Source organism: Triticum urartu, chromosome 3A (genome assembly GCF_056163025.1).
Source record: "Triticum urartu cultivar PI428250 chromosome 3A, HENAU_Tu73, whole genome shotgun sequence".
Taxonomy (NCBI): Eukaryota; Viridiplantae; Streptophyta; class Magnoliopsida; order Poales; family Poaceae; genus Triticum; species Triticum urartu.
This window is the reverse complement of record NC_141875.1, coordinates 704,734,095-704,754,137: the sequence shown is the minus strand read 5'-3', so window position 1 is coordinate 704,754,137 and position 20,043 is coordinate 704,734,095. Positions and strand designations below refer to the sequence as shown.

The following is a 20,043-nucleotide window of genomic DNA, read 5'->3' as shown; positions in this document are numbered from 1 at the left end:
GAACTTCTTTCCCTTCCATAATAGCTCGCCAAATTTTAGATGGATGATTTTCCAAAACAGCATCAAGTACATCACAGGAAGGGTAGTAAACTGCTTTCAATAGGCGGGCACTCAAGGAACACGTGTCTTGAGTGAGGCGCCAAGCCTGTTTTGCTACCATTGCAAGATTGAACAAGTGAGTATCACGAAAGCCTAATCCACCCATGTATTTAGGCATTGTAAGCACATCCCATGATACCCAGGCAACTTTTCTTTCTCCGTCCTTGCTTCCCCAATAAAATTTTCTGATCATAGTATCAATGTTTTGACACAGCACTCTTGGAAGCAGAAAACATGACATTGAGAAGGTGGATATGGCCTGGGCAACGGACTTTATGAGCACCTCCTTTCCAGCAGCCTCCAAGCACTTTCCAATCCACCCTTGAATCTTACCCCATAATCTGTCTTTAATGTACCTAAAGGCTCCGTTCGTTGACTTGCCAACCTCGGTCAGCAGCCCTAAATATTTCTCTGAAAGAGATTCATTGGTGACCTCGAGGATGCCTTTCACCACATTCCTAGTCTCTTCCGGACAACCCTTACCAAAGAAAATACTTGATTTTGAAAGGTTGATTCGTTGTCCCGATGCATCACAATATTGTTGAATGTTGTCTCTCATAACAATTGCTCCCTCGGTATTAGCCTTAAACATAAGAAGACAATCATCGGCGAATAAAAGATGATTAACCGGAGGGGCGGTTGGGGCAATCACCACGCCCTTCACATGCTCGTTGCTACTCCTCGACCTTAATAAGCAAGATAGACCCTCAGCTGCCAACAGAAATAAATATGGGGAGATTGGATCTCCCTGCCTGATTCCTCGGGTAGGTAAAAACTCCTCTGTTCTGTTACCATTAACAAGAACCGAGAAAGAAACCATTGATACGCATGCCATGATTTTCATCACCCAAGAGCGTTTGAAGCCAAGCTTCTCCAAAACTGCTTCTAAGTACCTCCACTCAACGTGATCATACGCCTTCATCATGTCCAGTTTTAATGTGCAGTGCGAATTCTTCTTACTTCTTGAGCGTTTCATAAAATGTAAACACTCGTAAGCTGCTATGATATTGTCGGTGATCAGTCGCCCCGGTACGAACGCTGATTGCTCATGTGAAATAATCTCTGGTAAAATCCTCTTCAACCGATTGGACTGAACTTTTGATAAGATTTTGAAAATCACATTGCACAGGCTAATCGATCGAAACTGTGATAGGGTGGTTGGATTCAATACGTTAGGGATCATAATGATAAACGTCCTGTTAAGCACCTCCGGAGACTCTTCCCCATTAAGCACTCTTAGTACTACCTTGGTTACTTCCTCCCCACAAACACCCCAATTTTTCTAAAAGAAATGCGCTGGGAAGCCATCAGGGCCCGGTGCTTTGGTTGGGAACATTTGAAAAAGGGCTTCCTTGACTTCCGAGTCTTTATATGGGGCGCATAGCATATCATTCATCTCCTCATTCACCTTTCTGGGTATGTGTGACAACACCTCCTCCATGCCTACAGTACCCTCTGAAGCATATAATTTTTTATAAAATTGTCTTGCCATATCTCTGATCTCCTCCTCATCAGAACAAATGGTACCATCTTCCCTTGTTAGCCGAGATATACGGTTTCTCCTCTTTCTCATTGTTGCTTTCTGGTGAAAAAAATTTGTATTACCGTCACCCTCAGCGAGCCATTGGATACGGGAACGTTGCCTCCACATGATTTCTTCCCGGAAGTTCAGCTCCACTATCCTTTCTTGCAATTTAATCTCCTCATGTGATGGTCCACTTCTCGAAGAATCAGCTCTCAGCTCAGCTAATCGCCTCTTCAGAGTTCTAAGTTCAGCTCGAACATACCCAAAGGTTCTGGATCCCCATCTTGCCAGGGAATCAGCAAGCTGTTCCAACTTCGATTTTAGTTCCTGAAGTGTCTCCCTTTTTCCGCTGACCACAGGCAATCAATCAGAGGGAAAAAATCATCGTGGGTCTCCCACATGCGCTCAAAACGGAAAGGTTTTTTTATTGCAATGCGGTTGTTTACATCATCAAGATCATTACCTAAAACAATTGGAGAGTGATCCGACTTTGCTGCTTGTAGATGACGAAGAGTTGCAAAGGGGAACATGGCACTCCAGTCCAGCGATGCAAGTGCCCGGTGTTGGGGAACATTGCAGAAAACAAAAAATTTCCTACGGTTTCACCAAGATCCATCTAGGAGTTCATCTAGCAACGAGTGATCGGATTGCATCTACATACCTTTGTAGATCACGCGCGGAAGCATTCAAAGAACGGGGATGAGGAAGGTGTACTCGACGTGATCCAAATCACCGGAGATCCTAGCGCCGAACGGACGGCACCTCCGCGTTCAACACACGTACGGTCAGCGTAACGTCTCCTTCTTCTTGATCCAGCAAGGGGGAAGGAGAGGTTGAGGAAGATGGCTCCAACAGCAGCACGACGGCATGGTGGTGGTGGAGCTGCAGTACTCCGGCAGGGCTTCGCCAAGCACTATGGAGGAGGAGGATGTGTTGGAGAGGGAGAGGGAGGCACCAAAAACATCGAATGAGAGGCCCTCCTTCCCCCACTATATATAGGGAGCCTAGGGGGCGCCGGCCCTAGGAGATAAAATCTCCTAGGGGGGCGGCGGCCAAGGGAGGAGTCCCTCTTCCCCAAGGCACCTCGGAGGTGCCTTCCCCCTTTGGGACTCTTCCCTTCCTTAACCCTAGGCGCATGGGCCTCTTGGGGCTGGTGCCCTTGGCCCATGCAGGCCAAGGAGCACACCCCTACAGCCCATGTGGCCCCCCGGGATAGGTGGCCCCAGCCAGTGGACCCCCAGGACCCTTCCGGTGGTCCCGGTACAATACCGGTGACCCCGAAACTTGTCCCGATGGCCGAAATAGCACTTCCTATATATAATTCTTTACCTCCGGACCATTCCAGAACTCCTCGTGACGTCCGGGATCTCATCCGGGACTCCGAACAACATTCGGGTTACTGCATATACATATCCCTATAACCCTAGCATCACCGAACCTTAAGTGTGTAGACCCTACGGGTTCGGGAGACACGTAGACATGACCGAGATCGCTCTCCGGTCAATAACCAACAACGGGATCTGGATACCCATATTGGCTCCCACATGCTCCTCGATGATCTCATCGAATGAACCACGATGTCGAGGATTCACGTAACCCCATATACAATTCCCTTTGTCAATCGGTATGTTACTTGCCCGAGATTCGATCGTCGGTATCCCAATACCTCGTTCAATCTCGTTACCGGCAAGTCACTTTACTCGTACCGTAATGCATGATCCCGTGACCAGACACTTGGTCACTTTGAGCTCATTATGATGATGCATTACCGAGTGGGCCCAGTGATACCTCTCCGTCATACGGAGTGACAAATCCCAGTCTCGATCCGTGTCAACCCAACAGACACTTTCGGAGATACCTGTAATGCACCTTTATAGTCACCCAGTTACGTTGTGACGTTTGATACACCCAAAGCACTCCTACGGTATCCGGGAGTTACACGATCTCATGGTCAAAGGAAAAGATACTTGACATTGGAAAAGCTCTAGCAAACGAACTACACGATCTTTGTACTATGCTTAGGATTGGGTCTTGTCCATCACATCATTCTCCTAATGATGTGATCCCGTTATCAATGACATCCAATGTACATAGCCAGGAAATCATGACTATCTGTTGATCAACGAGCTAGTCAACTAGAGGCTTACTAGCGACATGTTGGTGTCTATTATTCACACATGTATTACGATTTCCGGATAACACAATTATAGCATGAATAAAGGACAATTATCATGAACAAGGAAATATAATAATAATGCTTTTATTATTGCCTCTAGGGCATATTTCCAATAGTCTCCCACTTGCACTAGAGTCAATAATCTAGTTACATTGTGATGAGTCGAACACCCATGGAATTCTGGTGTTGATCATGTTTTGCTCTAGGGAGAGGTTTAGTCAACGGATCTGCTATATTCAGGTCCGTATGTACTTTACAAATATCTATGTCTCCATCTTGAACATTTTCACGAATGGAGTTGAAGCGACGCTTGATGTGCCTTGTCTTCTTGTGAAACCTGGGCTCCTTGGCAAGTGCAATAGCTCCAGTGTTTTCACAGAAGAGCTTGATTGGCCCCGACGCATTGGGTATGACTCCTAGGTCGGTGATGAACTCCTTCACCCAAATTGGTTCATGCGCTGCCTCCGAGGCTGCCATGTACTCCGCTTCACATGTAGATCCCGCCACGACGCTCTGCTTGCAACTGCACCAGCTTACTGTCCCACCATTCAAAATATACACGTATCCGGTTTGTGACTTTGAGTCATCCAGATCTGTGTCGAAGCTAGCGTCGACGTAACCCTTTACGACGAGCTCTTCGTCACCTCCATAGACGAGAAACATTTCCTTAGTCCTTTTCAGGTACTTCAGGATATTCTTGACCGCTGTCCAGTGTTCCTTTCCGGGATTACTTTGGTACCTTCCTACCAAACTTACGGCAAGGTTTACATCAGGTCTGGTACACAGCATGACATACATAATAGAACCTATGGCTGAGGCATAGGGGATGACACTCATCTCTTCTATATCTTCTGCCGTGGTCGGACATTGAGCTGAGCTCAATTTCACACCTTGCAACACAGGCAAGAACCCCTTCTTAGACTGATCCATATTGAACTTCTTCAATATCTTATCAAGGTATGTGCTTTGTGAAAGACCTATGAGGCGTCTTGATCTGTCTCTATAGATCTTGATGCCTAATATATAAGCAGCTTCTCCAAGGTCCTTCATTGAAAAACTCTTATTCAAGTAGGCCTTAATGTTGTCCAAGAGTTCTATATCATTTCCCATCAAAAGTATGTCATCTACATATAATATGAGAAATGCTACAGAGCTCCCACTCACTTTCTTGTAAACACAGGCTTCTCCATAAGTCTGCGTAAACCCAAACGCTTTGATCATCTCATCAAAGCGAATGTTCCAACTCCGAGATGCTTGCACCAGCCCATAAATCGAGCGTTGGAGCTTGCACACCTTGTCAGCATTCTTAGGATCGACAAAACCTTCCGGCTGCATCATATACAATTCTTCCTTAAGGAAACCATTAAGGAATGCTGTTTTGACGTCCATTTGCCATATCTCATAATCATAGAATGCGGCAATTGCTAACATGATTTGGACGGACTTTAGCTTCGCTACCGGTGAGAAAGTCTCATCGTAGTCAACCCCTTGAACTTGTCGATAACCCTTAGCGACAAGCCGAGCTTTATAGATGGTCACATTACCATCCGCGTCTGTCTTCTTCTTAAAGATCCATTTATTTTCTATGGCTCGCCGCTCAACGGGCAAGTCAGTCAAAGTCCATACTTCGTTTTCATACATGGATCCTATCTCGGATTTCATGGCTTCTAACCATTTGTCGGAATCCGGGCCCGCCATCGCTTCTTCATAGTTCAAAGGTTCACCGTTGTCTAACAACATAATTTCCAAGACAGGGTTGCCGTACCACTCTGGTGCGGAACGTGTCCTTGTGGACCTTCGAATTTCAGTAGGAGCTTGATCAGAAGTATCTTGATCATCATCATTAACTTCCTCTCTAGTCGGTGCAGGCACCTCAGGAACATTTTCTTGAGCTGCGCCATTTTCCGGTTCAAGAGGTAATACTTCATCAAGTTCTACTTTCCTCCCACTTACTTCTTTCGAGAGAAACTCTTTCTCTAGAAAGGACCCATTCTTGGCAACAAAGATCTTGCCTTCGGATCTGAGGTAGAAGGTATACCCAATAGTTTCTTTAGGGTATCTTATGAAGACGCATTTTTCCGATTTGGGTTCGAGCTTTTCAGGTTGAAGTTTCTTGACATAAGCATCACATCCCCAAACTTTTAGAAACGACAGCTTAGGTTTCTTCCCAAACCATAATTCATACGGTGTCGTCTCAACGGATTTCGACGGAGCCCTATTTAAAGTGAATGCAGCAGTCTCTAAAGCATATCCCCAAAAAGATAGCGGTAAATCGGCAAGAGACATCATAGATCGCACCATATCTAATAGAGTGCGATTACGACGTTCGGACACACCATTACGCTGAGGTGTTCCAGGCGGCGTCAGTTGTGAAACTATTCCACATTTTCTTAAGTGTGTGCCAAACTCATGACTCAAGTATTCTCCTCCACGATCTGATCGCAGGAACTTGATTTTCCTGTCACGTTGATTCTCAACCTCACTCTGAAATTCCTTGAACTTTTCAAAGGTCTCAGACTTGTGTTTCATTAAGTAGACATACCCATATCTACTCAAGTCATCAGTGAGGGTGAGAACATAACGATAGCCACCGCGAGCCTCAACACTCATTGGACCGCACACATCAGTATGTATGATTTCCAATAAGTTGGTTGCTCGCTCCATTGTTCCTGAGAACGGAGTCTTGGTCATTTTACCCATGAGGCATGGTTCGCACGTGTCAAATGATTCGTAATCAAGAGACTCTAAAAGTCCATCAGCATGGAGCTTCTTCATGCGTTTGACACCTATGTGACCAAGGCGGCAGTGCCACAAGTATGTGGGACTATCATTATCAATCTTACATCTTTTGGTATTCACACTATGAATATGTGTAGCATTACGCTCGAGATTCATTAAGAATAAACCATTCACCATCGGAGCATGATCATAAAACATATCTCTCATATAAATAGAACAACCATTATTCTCGGATTTAAATGAGTAGCCATCTCGAATTAAACGAGATCCTGATACAATGTTCATGCTCAAACTTGGCACTAAATAACAATTATTGAGGTTCAAAACTAATCCCGTAGGTAAATGTAGAGGTAGCGTGCCGACGGCGATCACAACGACCTTGGAACCATTCCCGACGCGCATCGTCACCTCGTCCTTCGCCAGTCTCCGCTTATTCTGCAGCTCCTGCTTTGAGTTACAAATGTGAGCAACTGCACCGGTATCAAATACCCAGGAGCTACTACGAGTACTGGTAAGGTACACATCAATTACATGTATATCACATATACCTTTCATTTTGCCAGCCTTCTTGTCTGCTAAGTATTTGGGGCAGTTTCGCTTCCAGTGACCACTTTCCTTGCAATAAAAGCACTCAGTCTCGGGCTTGGGTCCATTCTTTGGCTTCTTCCCGGCAGCTTGCTTGCCGGGCGCGGCAACTCCCTTGCCGTCCTTCTTGAAGGTTTTCTTACCCTTTCCTTTCTTGAACTTAGTGGTTTTATTCACCATCAACACTTGATGTTCCTTTTTGACTTCTACCTCTGCTGATTTCAGCATTGCAAATACTTCAGGAATGGTCTTTTCCATCCCCTGCATATTGAAGTTCATCACAAAGCTCTTGTAGCTCGGTGGAAGTGACTGAAGAATTCTGTCAATGACCGCGTCATCCAGGAGATTAACTCCCAGCTGAGTCAAGCGGTTATGTAACCCAGACATTGTGAGTATGTGCTCACTGACAGAACTATTTTCCTCCATCTTACAGCTGAAGAATTTGTCAGAGACTTGATATCTCTCGACCCGGGCATGAGCTTGGAAAACCATTTTCAGCTCTTCGAACATCTCATATGCTCCGTGTCCCTCAAAACGCTTTTGGAGCCCCGGCTCTAAGCTGTAAAGCATGCCGCACTGAACGAGGGAGTAGCCATCGGTACATGCCTGCCAAGCGTTCATAACGTCTTGTTCTGCAGGGAGAATAGGTGCGTCACCCAGCGGTGCTTGTAGGACATAATCTTTCTTGGCAGCTATGAGGATGATCCTCAGGTTCCGGACCCAGTCCGTGTAGTTGCTGCCATCGTCTTTCAGCTTGGTTTTCTCTAGGAACGCGTTGAAGTTGAGGACTACGTTGGCCATTTGATCTACAAGACATATTGTAAAATTTTAGACTAAGTTCATGATAATTAAGTTCATCTAATCAAATTATTCAATGAACTCCCACTTAGATAGACATCCCTCCTGTAATCTAAGTATAACATGATCCGAGTTAACTAGGCCGTGTCCGATCATCACGTGAGACGGACTAGTCAACATCGGTGAACATCTTCATGTTGATCGTATCTTCTATACGACTCATGCTCGACCTTTCGGTCTTCTGTGTTCCGAGGCCATGTCTGTACATGCTAGGCTCGTCAAGTCAACCTAAGTGTTTGCATGTGTAAATCTGTCTTACACCCGTTGTATGTGAACGTTGAAATCTATCACACCCGATCATCACGTGGTGCTTCGAAACAACGAACTGTCGCAACGGTGCACAGTTAGGGGGAACACTTTCTTGAAATTATTATGAGGGATCATCTTATTTACTACCGTCGTTCTAAGCAAACAAGATGCAAAAACATGATAAACATCACATGCAATCAAATAATAATAGTGACATGATATGGCCAATATCACATAGCTCCTTTGATCTCCATCTTGGGGCTTCATGATCATCTTGTCACCAGCATGACACCATGATCTCCATCATCATGATCTCCATCATCGTGTCTCCATGAAGCTGCTCGCCAACTATTACTTCTACTACTATGGCTAACGCGTTTAGCAATAAAGTAAAGTAATTTACATGGCGTTTCTCAATGACACGAAGGTCATACAAAAAATAAAGACAACTCCTATGGCTCCTGCCGGTTGTCATACTCATCGACATGCAAGTCATGATTCCTATTACAATAGCATGAACATCTCATACATCACATATATATCATTCATCATTCATCACAACTTTGGCCATATCATATCACAAAGCACTAGCTGCAAAAACAAGTTAGACGTCCTCTAATTGTTGTTGCAAGTTTTACGTGGCTGAAATAGGGTTCTAGCAAGAATGTTTTCTTACCTACGTGAAAGCCATAACGTGATTTGTCAACTTCTATTTACCCTTCATAAGGACCCTTTTCATCGAATCCGCTCCAACTAAAGTGGGAGAGACAGACACCCGCCAGCCACCTTATGCAACTTGTGCATGTTAGTCGGTGGAACCGGTCTCATGTAAGCGTACGTGTAAGGTTGGTCTGGGCCGCTTCATCCCACAATACCGTTGAAGCAAGATAAGACTAGTAGCGGTAAGAAAGTTGACAACATCTACGCCCACAACAAATTGTGTTCTACTCGTGCAAGAGAACTACGCATAGACCTAGCTCATGATGCCACTGTAGGGGAACATTGCAGAAAACAAAAAATTTCCTACGGTTTCACCAAGATCCATCTAGGAGTTCATCTAGCAACGATTGATCGGATTGCATCTACATACCTTTGTAGATCACGCGCGGAAGCGTTCAAAGAACGGGGATGAGGAAGGTGTACTCGACGTGATCCAAATCACCAGAGATCCTAGCGCCGAACGGACGGCACCTCCGCGTTTAACACACGTACGGTCAGCGTAACGTCTCCTTCTTCTTGATCCAGCAAGGGGGAAGGAGAGGTTGAGGAAGATGGCTCCAACAGCAGCACAACGGCGTGGTGGTGGTGGAGCTGCAGTACTCCGGCAGGGCTTCGCCAAGCACTATGGAGGAGGAGGATGTGTTGGAGAGGGAGAGGGAGGCACCAAAAACGTGGATTGAGAGGCCCTCCTTCCCCCACTATATATAGGGAGCCTAGGGGGGCGCCGGCCCTAGGAGATCCAATCTCCTAGGGGGGGCGGCGGCCAAGGGAGGAGTCCCTCCTCCCCAAGGCACCTCGGAGGTGCCTTCCCCCTTTGGGACTCTTCCCTTCCTTAACCCTAGGCGCATGGGCCTCTTGGGGCTGGTGCCCTTGGCCCATGCAGGCCAAGGCGGACACCCCTACAGCCCATGTGGCCCCCCGGGATAGGTGGCCCCACCCGGTGGACCCCCGGGACCCTTCCGGTGGTCCCGGTACAATATCGGTGACCCCGAAACTTGTCCCGGTGGCCGAAATAGCACTTCCTATATATAATTCTTTACCTCCGGACCATTCCGGAACTCCTCGTGACGTCCTGGATCTCATCCAGGACTCTGAACAACATTCGGGTTACTGCATATACATATCCCTATAACCCTAGCGTCACCGAACCTTAAGTGTGTAGACCCTACGGGTTCGGGAGACACGTAGACATGACCGAGATCGCTCTCCGGTCAATAACCAACAGCGGGATCTGGATACCCATGTTGTCTCCCACATGCTCCTCGATGATCTCATCGGATGAACCACGATGTCGAGGATTCACGTAACCCCATACACAATTCCCTTTGTCAATCGGTATGTTACTTGCCCGAGATTCGATCGTCGGTATCCCAATACCTCGTTCAATCTCGTTACCGGCAAGTCACTTTACTCGTACCGTAATGCATGATCCCATGACCAGACACTTCATCACTTTGAGCTCATTATGATGATGCATTACCGAGTGGGCCCAGTGATACCTCTCCGTCATACGGAGTGACAAATCCCAGTATTGATCCGTGTCAACCCAACAGACACTTTCGGAGATACCCGTAGTATATCTTTATAGTCATCCAGTTACGTTGTGACGTTTGGTACACCCAAAGCACTCCTACAGTATTCGGGAGTTACACGATCTCATGGTCTAAGGAAAAGATACTTGACATTGGAAAACTCTAGCAAACGAACTATACGATCTTGTGCTATGTTTAGGATTGGGTCTTGTCCATCACATCATTCTCCTAATGATGTGATCTCGTTATCAATGACATCCAATGTCCATAGTCAGGAAACCATGACTATCTGTTGATCAACGAACTAGTCAACTAGAGGCTTACTAGGGACATGTTGGTGTCTATTATTCACACATGTATTACGATTTCCGGATAACACAATTATAGCATGAATAAAGGACAATTATCATGAACAAGGAAATATAATAATAATGCTTTTATTATTGCCTCTAGGGCATATTTCCAACACCCTGTCAAGGCGTACACGACAGAATTGTCCCCCATGAACCTTCTTTTCGAAAGTCCAGTCAAGCCCCACATAGCCAATATCAGCCAGACCGCATACATCCACCGCCTCTCTAAATCCCTCCATTTGAGCACTGTCCCGCTCGTTCGGCCTCATTTGTTCTTCTCTTCTCAAAATTTCATTGAAATCCCCGATACATAACCATGGTAGGGTTGATTCACCTCGCAGTCTAGCAATAGTGTTCCAAGTATTTTGCCTAAGTGATCTGTTGGCCTCTCCATAGAAACACGTCAGCCTCCAATCCTCCTTTCCCGGTTCAGCTACCCAGGCATCAATATGATACCTTGAGAAGTTCTTGACTCTCAAGTCCAAACCATGCCTCCAGAAAACACCCAAGCCTCCACTCCTCTAGCTACTAGCCATCGCAAAACCACCTTCAAAACCTAACATCGCCATCAGGCCTTCCAGACGCTGTTTTGATAACTGTGTTTCCACAATACAAACCACCGACGGCGCACACTCCTGTATGAGCTCCCGGAGCTCACAAACTGTCACGGGGTCGCCAATCCCACGACAGTTCCAGCACAGGGTTCTCATTGGTTTGGCGGCCATCCATGTGGGATGCCGCCTCAGTTATAGGATCCACTTCACCATCAGCTCCATCATCTCCCTGCCTACGCCTCTTTACAATAGGTTGCTTGCCAGGGGTCCCTGCATTTGCGTCATTTGCTACTGGAGCTGCCTCAATCTGAAGAATTTTTTCAGCAACAGTGCCCGGCATAATAGGAACTGCATCAGCCCCGTTCGCATTGACAGTGCCATCTGGGCCAACCAGCCTTTTCCTTGCTCCACGCTGTCCCGGGTCAATACCATATCTAACATCTTGAGTACTATACTCCATTTCAGTGGCCTCATTTGTATCACTTTTGGTGCTGCCACGAGCCATGCTCCCTCGACCCCAACCTCCTCTACCTCCTAAAGCACTTCCTCCCCTATCTCCCCCACCTCTGCCTCCTCCTCTCCCCCCATTCTGTTTTGGCATAGTATTTTCAAAGTTCCACAGAAGCCAGTCTCCCCATTCACAAGCAGTAGGATCGTGCACACCATCCCCGCACTCCTCCACTTGGTGCCCCATCAGGCCACAAAAGTAGCAAAAGTCGGGAAGCTTTTCATAGTAAACTGGGTACTTTTTCCTCTCCTTCAAGGTTATGGGCACAAACCTGACCAGAGGCACATGAACATCAAGAAACACTCTGGCCCTAAGAAATTTGGCGGTGTTGATGAAGCCTTCATTCACTACCACCGTTATTGGCGGTTCCCCTACCTTGCGGGCTACCTTCTCTGCTAGCTCTTTCTTCCGCATCAAACCCTCCGGCACCCCTTCAATTCTTGCCCAAACTGGGATCTTATCCAGCTTGTATTCATTAACATTTCTAAACCTGTCGTATTCCTGGATCACAACAGCCGCGTTCCTGAACAACCAGGGGCCACCGTCCATCACCCTCTTCCAATCCCCCAAACAACTAAATTGTGCAATGAACAGGTTGACACCCTTTGGTTTGAATATAACTTGTTGGGCCGACGAGCATGCCGTGTATATCGCGTTGTACAGAGCTGAATGGCTGAACTGACGAGTTGTATGAACTCTGAATATCGCCAGCCACCTAATGTCCTTGACTAGATCTTCAAATTCAGCACTGAAATCGAGTTCAACTTCCTCCTCTCCACGCAGGTGCTTACCTTCAAATCTAACCTCAAGACTTGCGGGAGGTCCCCAAGCATGGTACTCCCCATCTGCTCCCTCCCGCCCCTGGCTTCCACTTCCACTCCCTGCGGCCCCCTTCTTACCGCCGTCTCCCAGGTGCTTCTCATCTTCGACCGCAGGGTCGGACTGCGCTGCCATCCTCTCCAAGTCTTCCTTCGCTCCCCCACTTCCTCCCCCTGTTGCCGGTGGTTCCGCCATACGAGCTCACCCCGCGCCTCCTTGGGCCCTCTGAGACTCTCGCTCTACCGGGGAGAGCCGATAGAATGTGAGGAATTGGTGTACTCCGGCGAACTAATCGCCGGAGGAAACGATGGACTCCGCCGCCGCCGCCGCCCGCTAGGTCGTGGACGCCGACGGAAAGCAGAGTATTCTTGGACGCGTGGTGGTTATCTAGCAAACAGCCAGCAAGGAAGGAAGTGGGCTTTTTTGGGAGCTCCTAAGCAGCGCTTTTGGCGCCGCTAACAGGTACTGGCGCCCACGCGCTGCCCACCTGGGCCTGGCCCAACAAAGTCGATGCACCCGGTTGCCACAACCTGAACGAGCGAAAAAGCGCAAAAAAAAGGTCACCCTGTCCAGGATTCGAACTCAAGATGTTAACTTCACGTACTAGCGCACATAACCAGTAGACCTACTCAACTCTAGTGGATGAGGAAAGTATCAATAATATAAGGACATGCGGCCGCGCTATTTAATGCACTTAGTTTTCTGAATTATTTTGAAATAACCGTGAACTTGAAAAAGTTCATCACTTTAGAAAAAGTTCATCATTTTTGAAGAAAAGTTCACAAATCTGGAAAAGGTTCATCGATTTGTAAAAAAGTTCATCGGATTTGAAAAGAAAAATCACATATTTTGAAAAAAAATCATTCAATTAGAAAAGGAGTTCACAGATTTTCAAAAAGGGTTCATAAAATCGAAAGAGTTTAATTTTTTTGAAGAAAAAGTTCACCAATCATGAAAAAAGTTCATCAAGATTGAAAAAAAGTTCATCAATTTGAAAAAGAGTTAACGGGTTTTCAAAAAAGGGTTCATGAATTCAAAAAAAGTTCAATTTTTTGAAAAAAAAGTTCATAAAGTTGGAAAAGGTTCATCGATTTTGAAAAAAAGGTCATCGATTTGAAAAAGAGTTCACGGATTTTCAAAAAGGGTTCACGAATTCGAAAAAAGTTCACCAATCATGAAAAAAGTTCATCAAAATGGAAAAAGGTTCATCGATTTTGGAAAAAAGTTCATGAATATTTTTTTGTAACTTAAAAAACAGTTCATCGAAGTTTTTTGAAAAGTTCACCAAGTTTGAAAAAAGGTTCACTAATTTTGAGAAAAGTTCACCAAATTTGAAAAATGTTCATTGAATTCGAAAAAACGTTCATCGAATTTGAAAAATTCATATAATTTGAAAAAACATCATTGAATTTGAAAAAGTTCATCAAATTCGAAAAACGTTTATTGAATTTGAAAAAGTTCATCAAATTCGAAAAAAGTTCACGAATGTTAAAAAATGTATTTTAAAAAAGTTTAGCAAAAAAGCTGTTCCAAAAAACGAAAAAGAAAATAAATAAAAAATAAAAAAACAAACGAAAGCATTCCAGGAAAAAAAGAAAAATAACGAAGAGTATAAGAAGGAAAAAAGCTTTGAGTAAACAAGTCAAGGAGGGTGGCTTGTTGGTTGTGAGAACGAACACTACGCCAGGAGATTGGGAGTTCTAGTCACGTTGCATACGCTCTCGTTTTGCGCCTCTAAAACAGAAAAAAAAAGAAGTAAAGTGGGCCAGCCCAGGGCGGTGCATGGGGTGTGCGTCCTGTACAGTTAAGCTTATAACGGGCGCTACGGGCGCCGTTTAGGAAATGCCGTTCTTTTAGGGGCTTGCTATTGTGTTAGCTGCATCTGATAGACTATCTGGGCCTTTTTACGGCAAGCACGGAGATGGACCACACAGCCCAATGAACCAGCATGCTTCAAATGTGAAACTGCTAGCAATTAACGATCATTGAACGGCTGGAAATGACCGAGGCGCCAAATCAAACGGCTAGAAGTGCTGATAGCGTGTGAGGGCTCGGAAGTGGCTCGGTTATACTGTCCTAAATTTCTAAAAGGAGTTACTTTTGGAAATAAAGTGTGTTGGATAGAATTATTACTAGCAGTAGTATCTACATTTTCATTAATATTCTAGTATCTACCTCCATTCCATAATATAATACCCTACCAAAACGTCTTATATTTTGAAATTGAGGTAGCACTCTTGTGTGTGAACCGTCAATGCGTTAGGCTGATCATTCGCGCTTTTTTAGTAGGATCTGCATTCTTGTTAGATATGCATATCGATATATCTTCTAAGTTGATTCATCCATGTTGTTATCTAAGTTGTCTGCTCATAATAGTTAATATTTCGCACCAACCGCATTTAATGTCTTCTTGTGCCGAAGATCATGAACTATTTGGATTCTTATATTTTGGATCTTTACTGTAGACAACACTTAGAGATCTATCCAATAATTAAGAAGAAGAAAATTGCTTGAATGATTGACAAAAAATCAGGCGAAAACCGATACATCACACCCAAAGAATAGGGCACTCCAACTGATGTGGCTACCACCAAAGATTAACACAAGGGAACTCAGTCGAGGTTGACATCAACTTTCATCGTCATTACTTCTCCCCGAGCAAGCAACTTTAACTGCACCATAGACGACCAATCAAGAGTCCTTGTTGAATAACGTGATTGTATCAGGAAACATATGTTAGACTAGGAAATATTCCGACTTACCTTATACTTCAAGTAAATCATGTAACTCCAATATATATGCACACGAGGCTCAAGCAATACAACAACTATTCCATCTAATCCTCTCTCCCTTCTAACACGGTATCAGTTTTCGGGTTCTAAACTCTAGCCGCCGCCGCTTCCGCATCCGCGCGCTGCCTCTGGGGCGGTCGGCCTCCATGACCGCCGCCGGGGGCCGCGCCGTCCATACCTAGGGTTCGTCCGCCGGCTGTGTTGGCCGGCTGCCCTAGAGAGTTTTTTTCCTGATCCTTTGATCTGGATTTTCTTTCTCTCGTTAGTCGCTTTGATCGGCATCTTCTATTTTGTTTTTCGGTCCATGTGACCCGGTTTGCGACGCCCAGCGCTGTCGTCGATTCCGTGCGCCTCTACTCCAACACCGGCGCGTTCGGCCGGCTTCTTGACCGACCTGGCGGCCTCGCGTGGCGTCATTGCGTCGGCCCGCCGGTCGCCCCGACCCGGCGACCTCGCCTCATGCGGCGGCCCTTCACCGCCGCCGTTCGCGCGACGGCCCCCCCGTCGATCTACGTCGACCGTCACCGCCCTGCTCCGATCAGGACTCATGCATCATCCTGACCCGGTGGCCTCGCGCCATGTGGCGGTCAATCATAGCCGCCCGGCCGCCCGCCGCCGCCGGCTTCATCTCGGACTCCGCTACCACCACGCCTTCACCGAGCGGCGTCCCCGACCTCGCGCGCAATCGGATTGATCACCTGCCCGCCGCCGCGATCCGCCTCATCTACGCCGTGCGACCGACCTGACCCGTCGGTTGCGCGCGCCTCCGCAGGCCCCGTGAAGACTGTCCCGTGTTCAGCGCGCCCCTCTACCGATCGAGCAATGGGCTGCCGCTGCGTCAGGCCGCTGCGTCGGGCCGCAACGCCGCCGCCCCGTATTTCTTCTCCCAGCTGCACCGACACGCGTCACCGCTGTGTCGCCCCTTCGGGCCGTAGCGAGCGTGGCACGCGGTCCACGCCTCGTCCAGAGGCCGTCCCCCGCGGTTGCACCGACCCGCGCTCCTTTGCCGCGCCGCCCCTTCGGGATGTCGCACCGCGGCCCGCGGTCCCTGCCGTCGCCCCGAGGTCTTCCCGCCGTCACCCAGACCTGCCCGCCTCCGCTGCGTCGCCCCTTCGGGCCATAGCGCGGCGGCCCACGGTCCACTTCGTCGTCCACGCGCGTTGACTTCCCGTGGTATGCGTCGCGCCACCTCCCTTGGCGCGGGAGCACCACCTCCCTTGGCGCGGGAACGCCACCGTCCGCGCCGGTCTTCGTCATGTTGTCTGGTTCTTCGCATACTTCGAGCACCGCCGCCGCGCTCCTAACCTAGCCGCCGCCGCTACCCGTGTAGCCGCCGCCCGTCCACCTTCTTCGTCGCCCTCCAGGAAGGTCCGACGGCACCCTCAGGCGCCACCGCGTCGGTGTCGGCCAAGCCAACAGGGATTTCTCCCGATCCCAGCCTCTACCTCAGGCACTTCAGAGCTCGCCACCAAACCGACCACCACCTAGCGCCATCACGGACACGAAGCTTCCCACGCTGTCTCACCACGGGCCCATGAAGATGGTCTACACAACGAAGAAGAGGAGTCGGGACTAGCATAGCGGCACCGTCGGCATACGGGAGGGCCCCACCTCCACCATCCATGACGGTAGCCGACCGGACGCCATAGCAGGAGCCTACCGGGCCCATGGCCCCACAGGCCCGGATAGCTCCCGCCTCCATGCAGCAGCCGGCATGTCGTCGGCGTTGCTGTCCCAGTCCAAGCCGCTTCCCTGCCTCCCCATATAGAGAGCATCGCGGTCGCGCCGGAGCTGACCCGCAAGGACCCAGAAGGGACCCTATGGGCCCAGATCTGGGCCGAGGACACGCCACCGGCCGACTAGCACCACCAGACCGCCCCGCTGCCAAGAAGCGGCACCACCATGGCGAGTGCCGCCGGCCTCCGCACCACAGGACGCCGGACCGCCACGACCGAGCATCACCGCCGCCTCCCCCCACCCCAGGAAGGAGGAGCGCGCGCGGGTAAGGAACGGCCCGCCGCCGCCGACACCACCCGGTCAGATCCGGGGGCGGCCTCCGGCGACAGGGGGGAAGGGCGGAGGGGGCGGACGAGGCGGAAGAGGCTCGCGCGCCGCCCCTGCCGCCTCCCGGGGAGACAGCGGAGGCGGCGGGACGGAGAAGGGGGGTGGGACGGGCGACGACGGCGGCGGGAGCGGGAGCGGGGTGCCGCGCCGGGCGCGCGACGACTGAGGGAGAGGCCTAGGGCCCGCCGGCCAGGGCGGGGGGGAGGAGAACCCTAGCAGGAGTGCGGGAGCTGGTGGGTCGCCGGAAGGGGCCGTCAGCCAATGAGTGTTGCAACCCTACCAATGGAGCTACGAGGCCTCCGACTGTCGGAATGGTACCGCGAGGCTGGGTATGGCGAGCGACGTTGCCGCAACGAGGGAAGACGTGTGTTGACGACAGCGCGACTCTCGTCTTGCACATGTTGCAGGAGCAAATCTAGTGCTGGCACTGCAAGCTTCGCCGACGGGGAGGGGGGGGGGCGTTGCTGCGACCACGGTTTAGTAAAGATGACTACGAAGGGGCGAGCACATCCATAATGTGTGCAACGCGCTGGGAGAAAGGATAAAATGGACAATCTGATCAAACGATTTCAGAGGATGCCATTGGATGTCCTGCGAGTATCTACAGCCGGACCCATAAACTGACCCTAAACGTTCGGAGGGACAGCCCGGTCAGTTTACGGAAACGAGAGAGGGTGCCATGACTTGTAGGATCCAAAAATCTTACATACATTTGTAAATGTTTTCGACAAATTTGTACATTTGTATTTCAGTTCCAACTATTGTACAAGTAAAATCGAACGCTATGTTCGCTACCTAATTAATCCCCATTAATCTCTAATCCAGAACGATCTAGGCTCATTAGCTAATTATATCATTGCGAAGACAACAGCAGTCTGGCCGGCGACGAGAAGATCCTCCTCTTGCTGCGCTCGGAGATGGTCTCCAGCCTCGGCGACCACGGGCGGCCCTTGGCGCCCACGAGCTGCGCGTAGTGCCGCTTCAGCTCCGGCGTGCTGCACAGCTCCGTCCCCGTCGCAGCCACCTTGCCCGGCCCGCGCCGGCCGGCAGCATCGGCGTTGCCGTTGCCGCCGTCGCAGGTGATGACCTTCTCGATGAACTGCGGCAGGACCCGGATGAGCGCCGCGGCGCCGTCCTCGCCGCCCTTGACGTACTCGAATGGGCACTGGCCGGGGCCGGCGAGCTGCACCGTCTTCCTGCCCCCCGGCGCGGCCGACAGCGACGCGAGCGTGGCCGCGGTGAGCACGGCCGCCTTGCCGCCGGGGGAGGGGGAGGAGAGGAGGCGGCGGGGGAGCACGAAATAGGTCCGGCCGGGCAGCAGCCGCTCCCCCGGCAACGCGACGGGGACCGGGAGGCCGACGAAGAAGGAGTCGGCCGGGCAGACCACGTGGTCGGCCGGGAGCAGCTCCGCCGTCACGTCCGCGGCCGTGCAGGGGACACCGCCGTTGCCCTCGCCCTCGCCCTCCTCGTCGTCGGTGACCGGCAGCGCCCTCGTCCGCCCGCCCCAGTACACCAGCCTGGCCGCCGCGGGCGCCTCAGCGGCCGCCGGCATGCTCACGCACGGAGACAGCCCATTGCCCATAGCGAGAGAAGAGAAGTGTATAGTGCCTGCCTTCGAGAAGCTTCTAGATGATGGTGCTGGAGGAGGAGATCTGGAGATGGATGAGCTGGGTGGGCAGTGAGCACGAGGATTGCGGCGTGTGGATCTGAGGGGGGAGGCGTATATGTATTCCCTCCGGGCTCTCGTCTCGCCATGGTTGGACGGGGGTTTGACCTCGGAAGTTGGACGATTCAACGGGAGCTGCAGCTGAGCTGGTCCTCGGCGTTCCGTGCACACGTGCTTGTTTATTCATTTTCGGTTTTGTATTGCGGCCGGTCGGGTGGCCCTGGCTGGGTCAATGGTCAAAGCGGACGGCCATGGAGACGGGAGGAGAACGGGAGTGGTTAAAAGGGACGACGTGGCGGGTCCTTATTGGGTTTGGGGATGTGGGGCAGTGGGAGGTGCGAATTGCGAACTGCGAATTGTTCTCCCTCGTGGCCAGCTCGAGGATCGTCAGAGCGGCGGTGTTGCGCGTGTGCGCGGAACGTTGGTGCTGGGTTGGACCGGGGCCTGGATCCACCCACATCCATCTGGCAATTTTGCTCTTTACCTTTTCTTTTGCTACTGCTTCAGTCTACTGCACCGACGCCGACATGTGATCTCTACTGTACTTCCTCCATTCCATAATGTAGTGTTTTCTATATTCATGTATTTTAATTTTGACCGTAAATTTAACTACCAAGACTGATTGCGGCCGGAACAAAAATTATATCAGTGAATTCGTACTCGAAAGAAGTTTTCAATTATATAATTTTTTCTCCCGTCGTAGTTGGTCTCGTTGGTTAAATTTATGGTCAAAATTGAACCTTGAAAAGCGCGGGCACACTGTATTTTGGAATGGAGGGAGTATGATATTGCTGCACGTGCGTG

The 20,043-nt window shown here is 49.5% G+C and overlaps 1 protein-coding gene across 1 annotated transcript; it reads right to left on the bottom strand.

Moving 5' to 3' along the window:
• Positions 1–18,257: 18,257 nt before the first annotated feature.
• LOC147981908 (uncharacterized) lies at positions 18,258–19,359 on the bottom strand. The gene has a single exon (XM_087514154.1). The coding sequence runs from the start codon at positions 19,153–19,155 to the stop codon at positions 18,427–18,429; it is 729 nt and encodes a 242-aa protein (XP_087370280.1). The 5' UTR covers positions 19,156–19,359; the 3' UTR covers positions 18,258–18,426.
• Between the last annotated feature and the right edge of the window lie 684 nt (positions 19,360–20,043).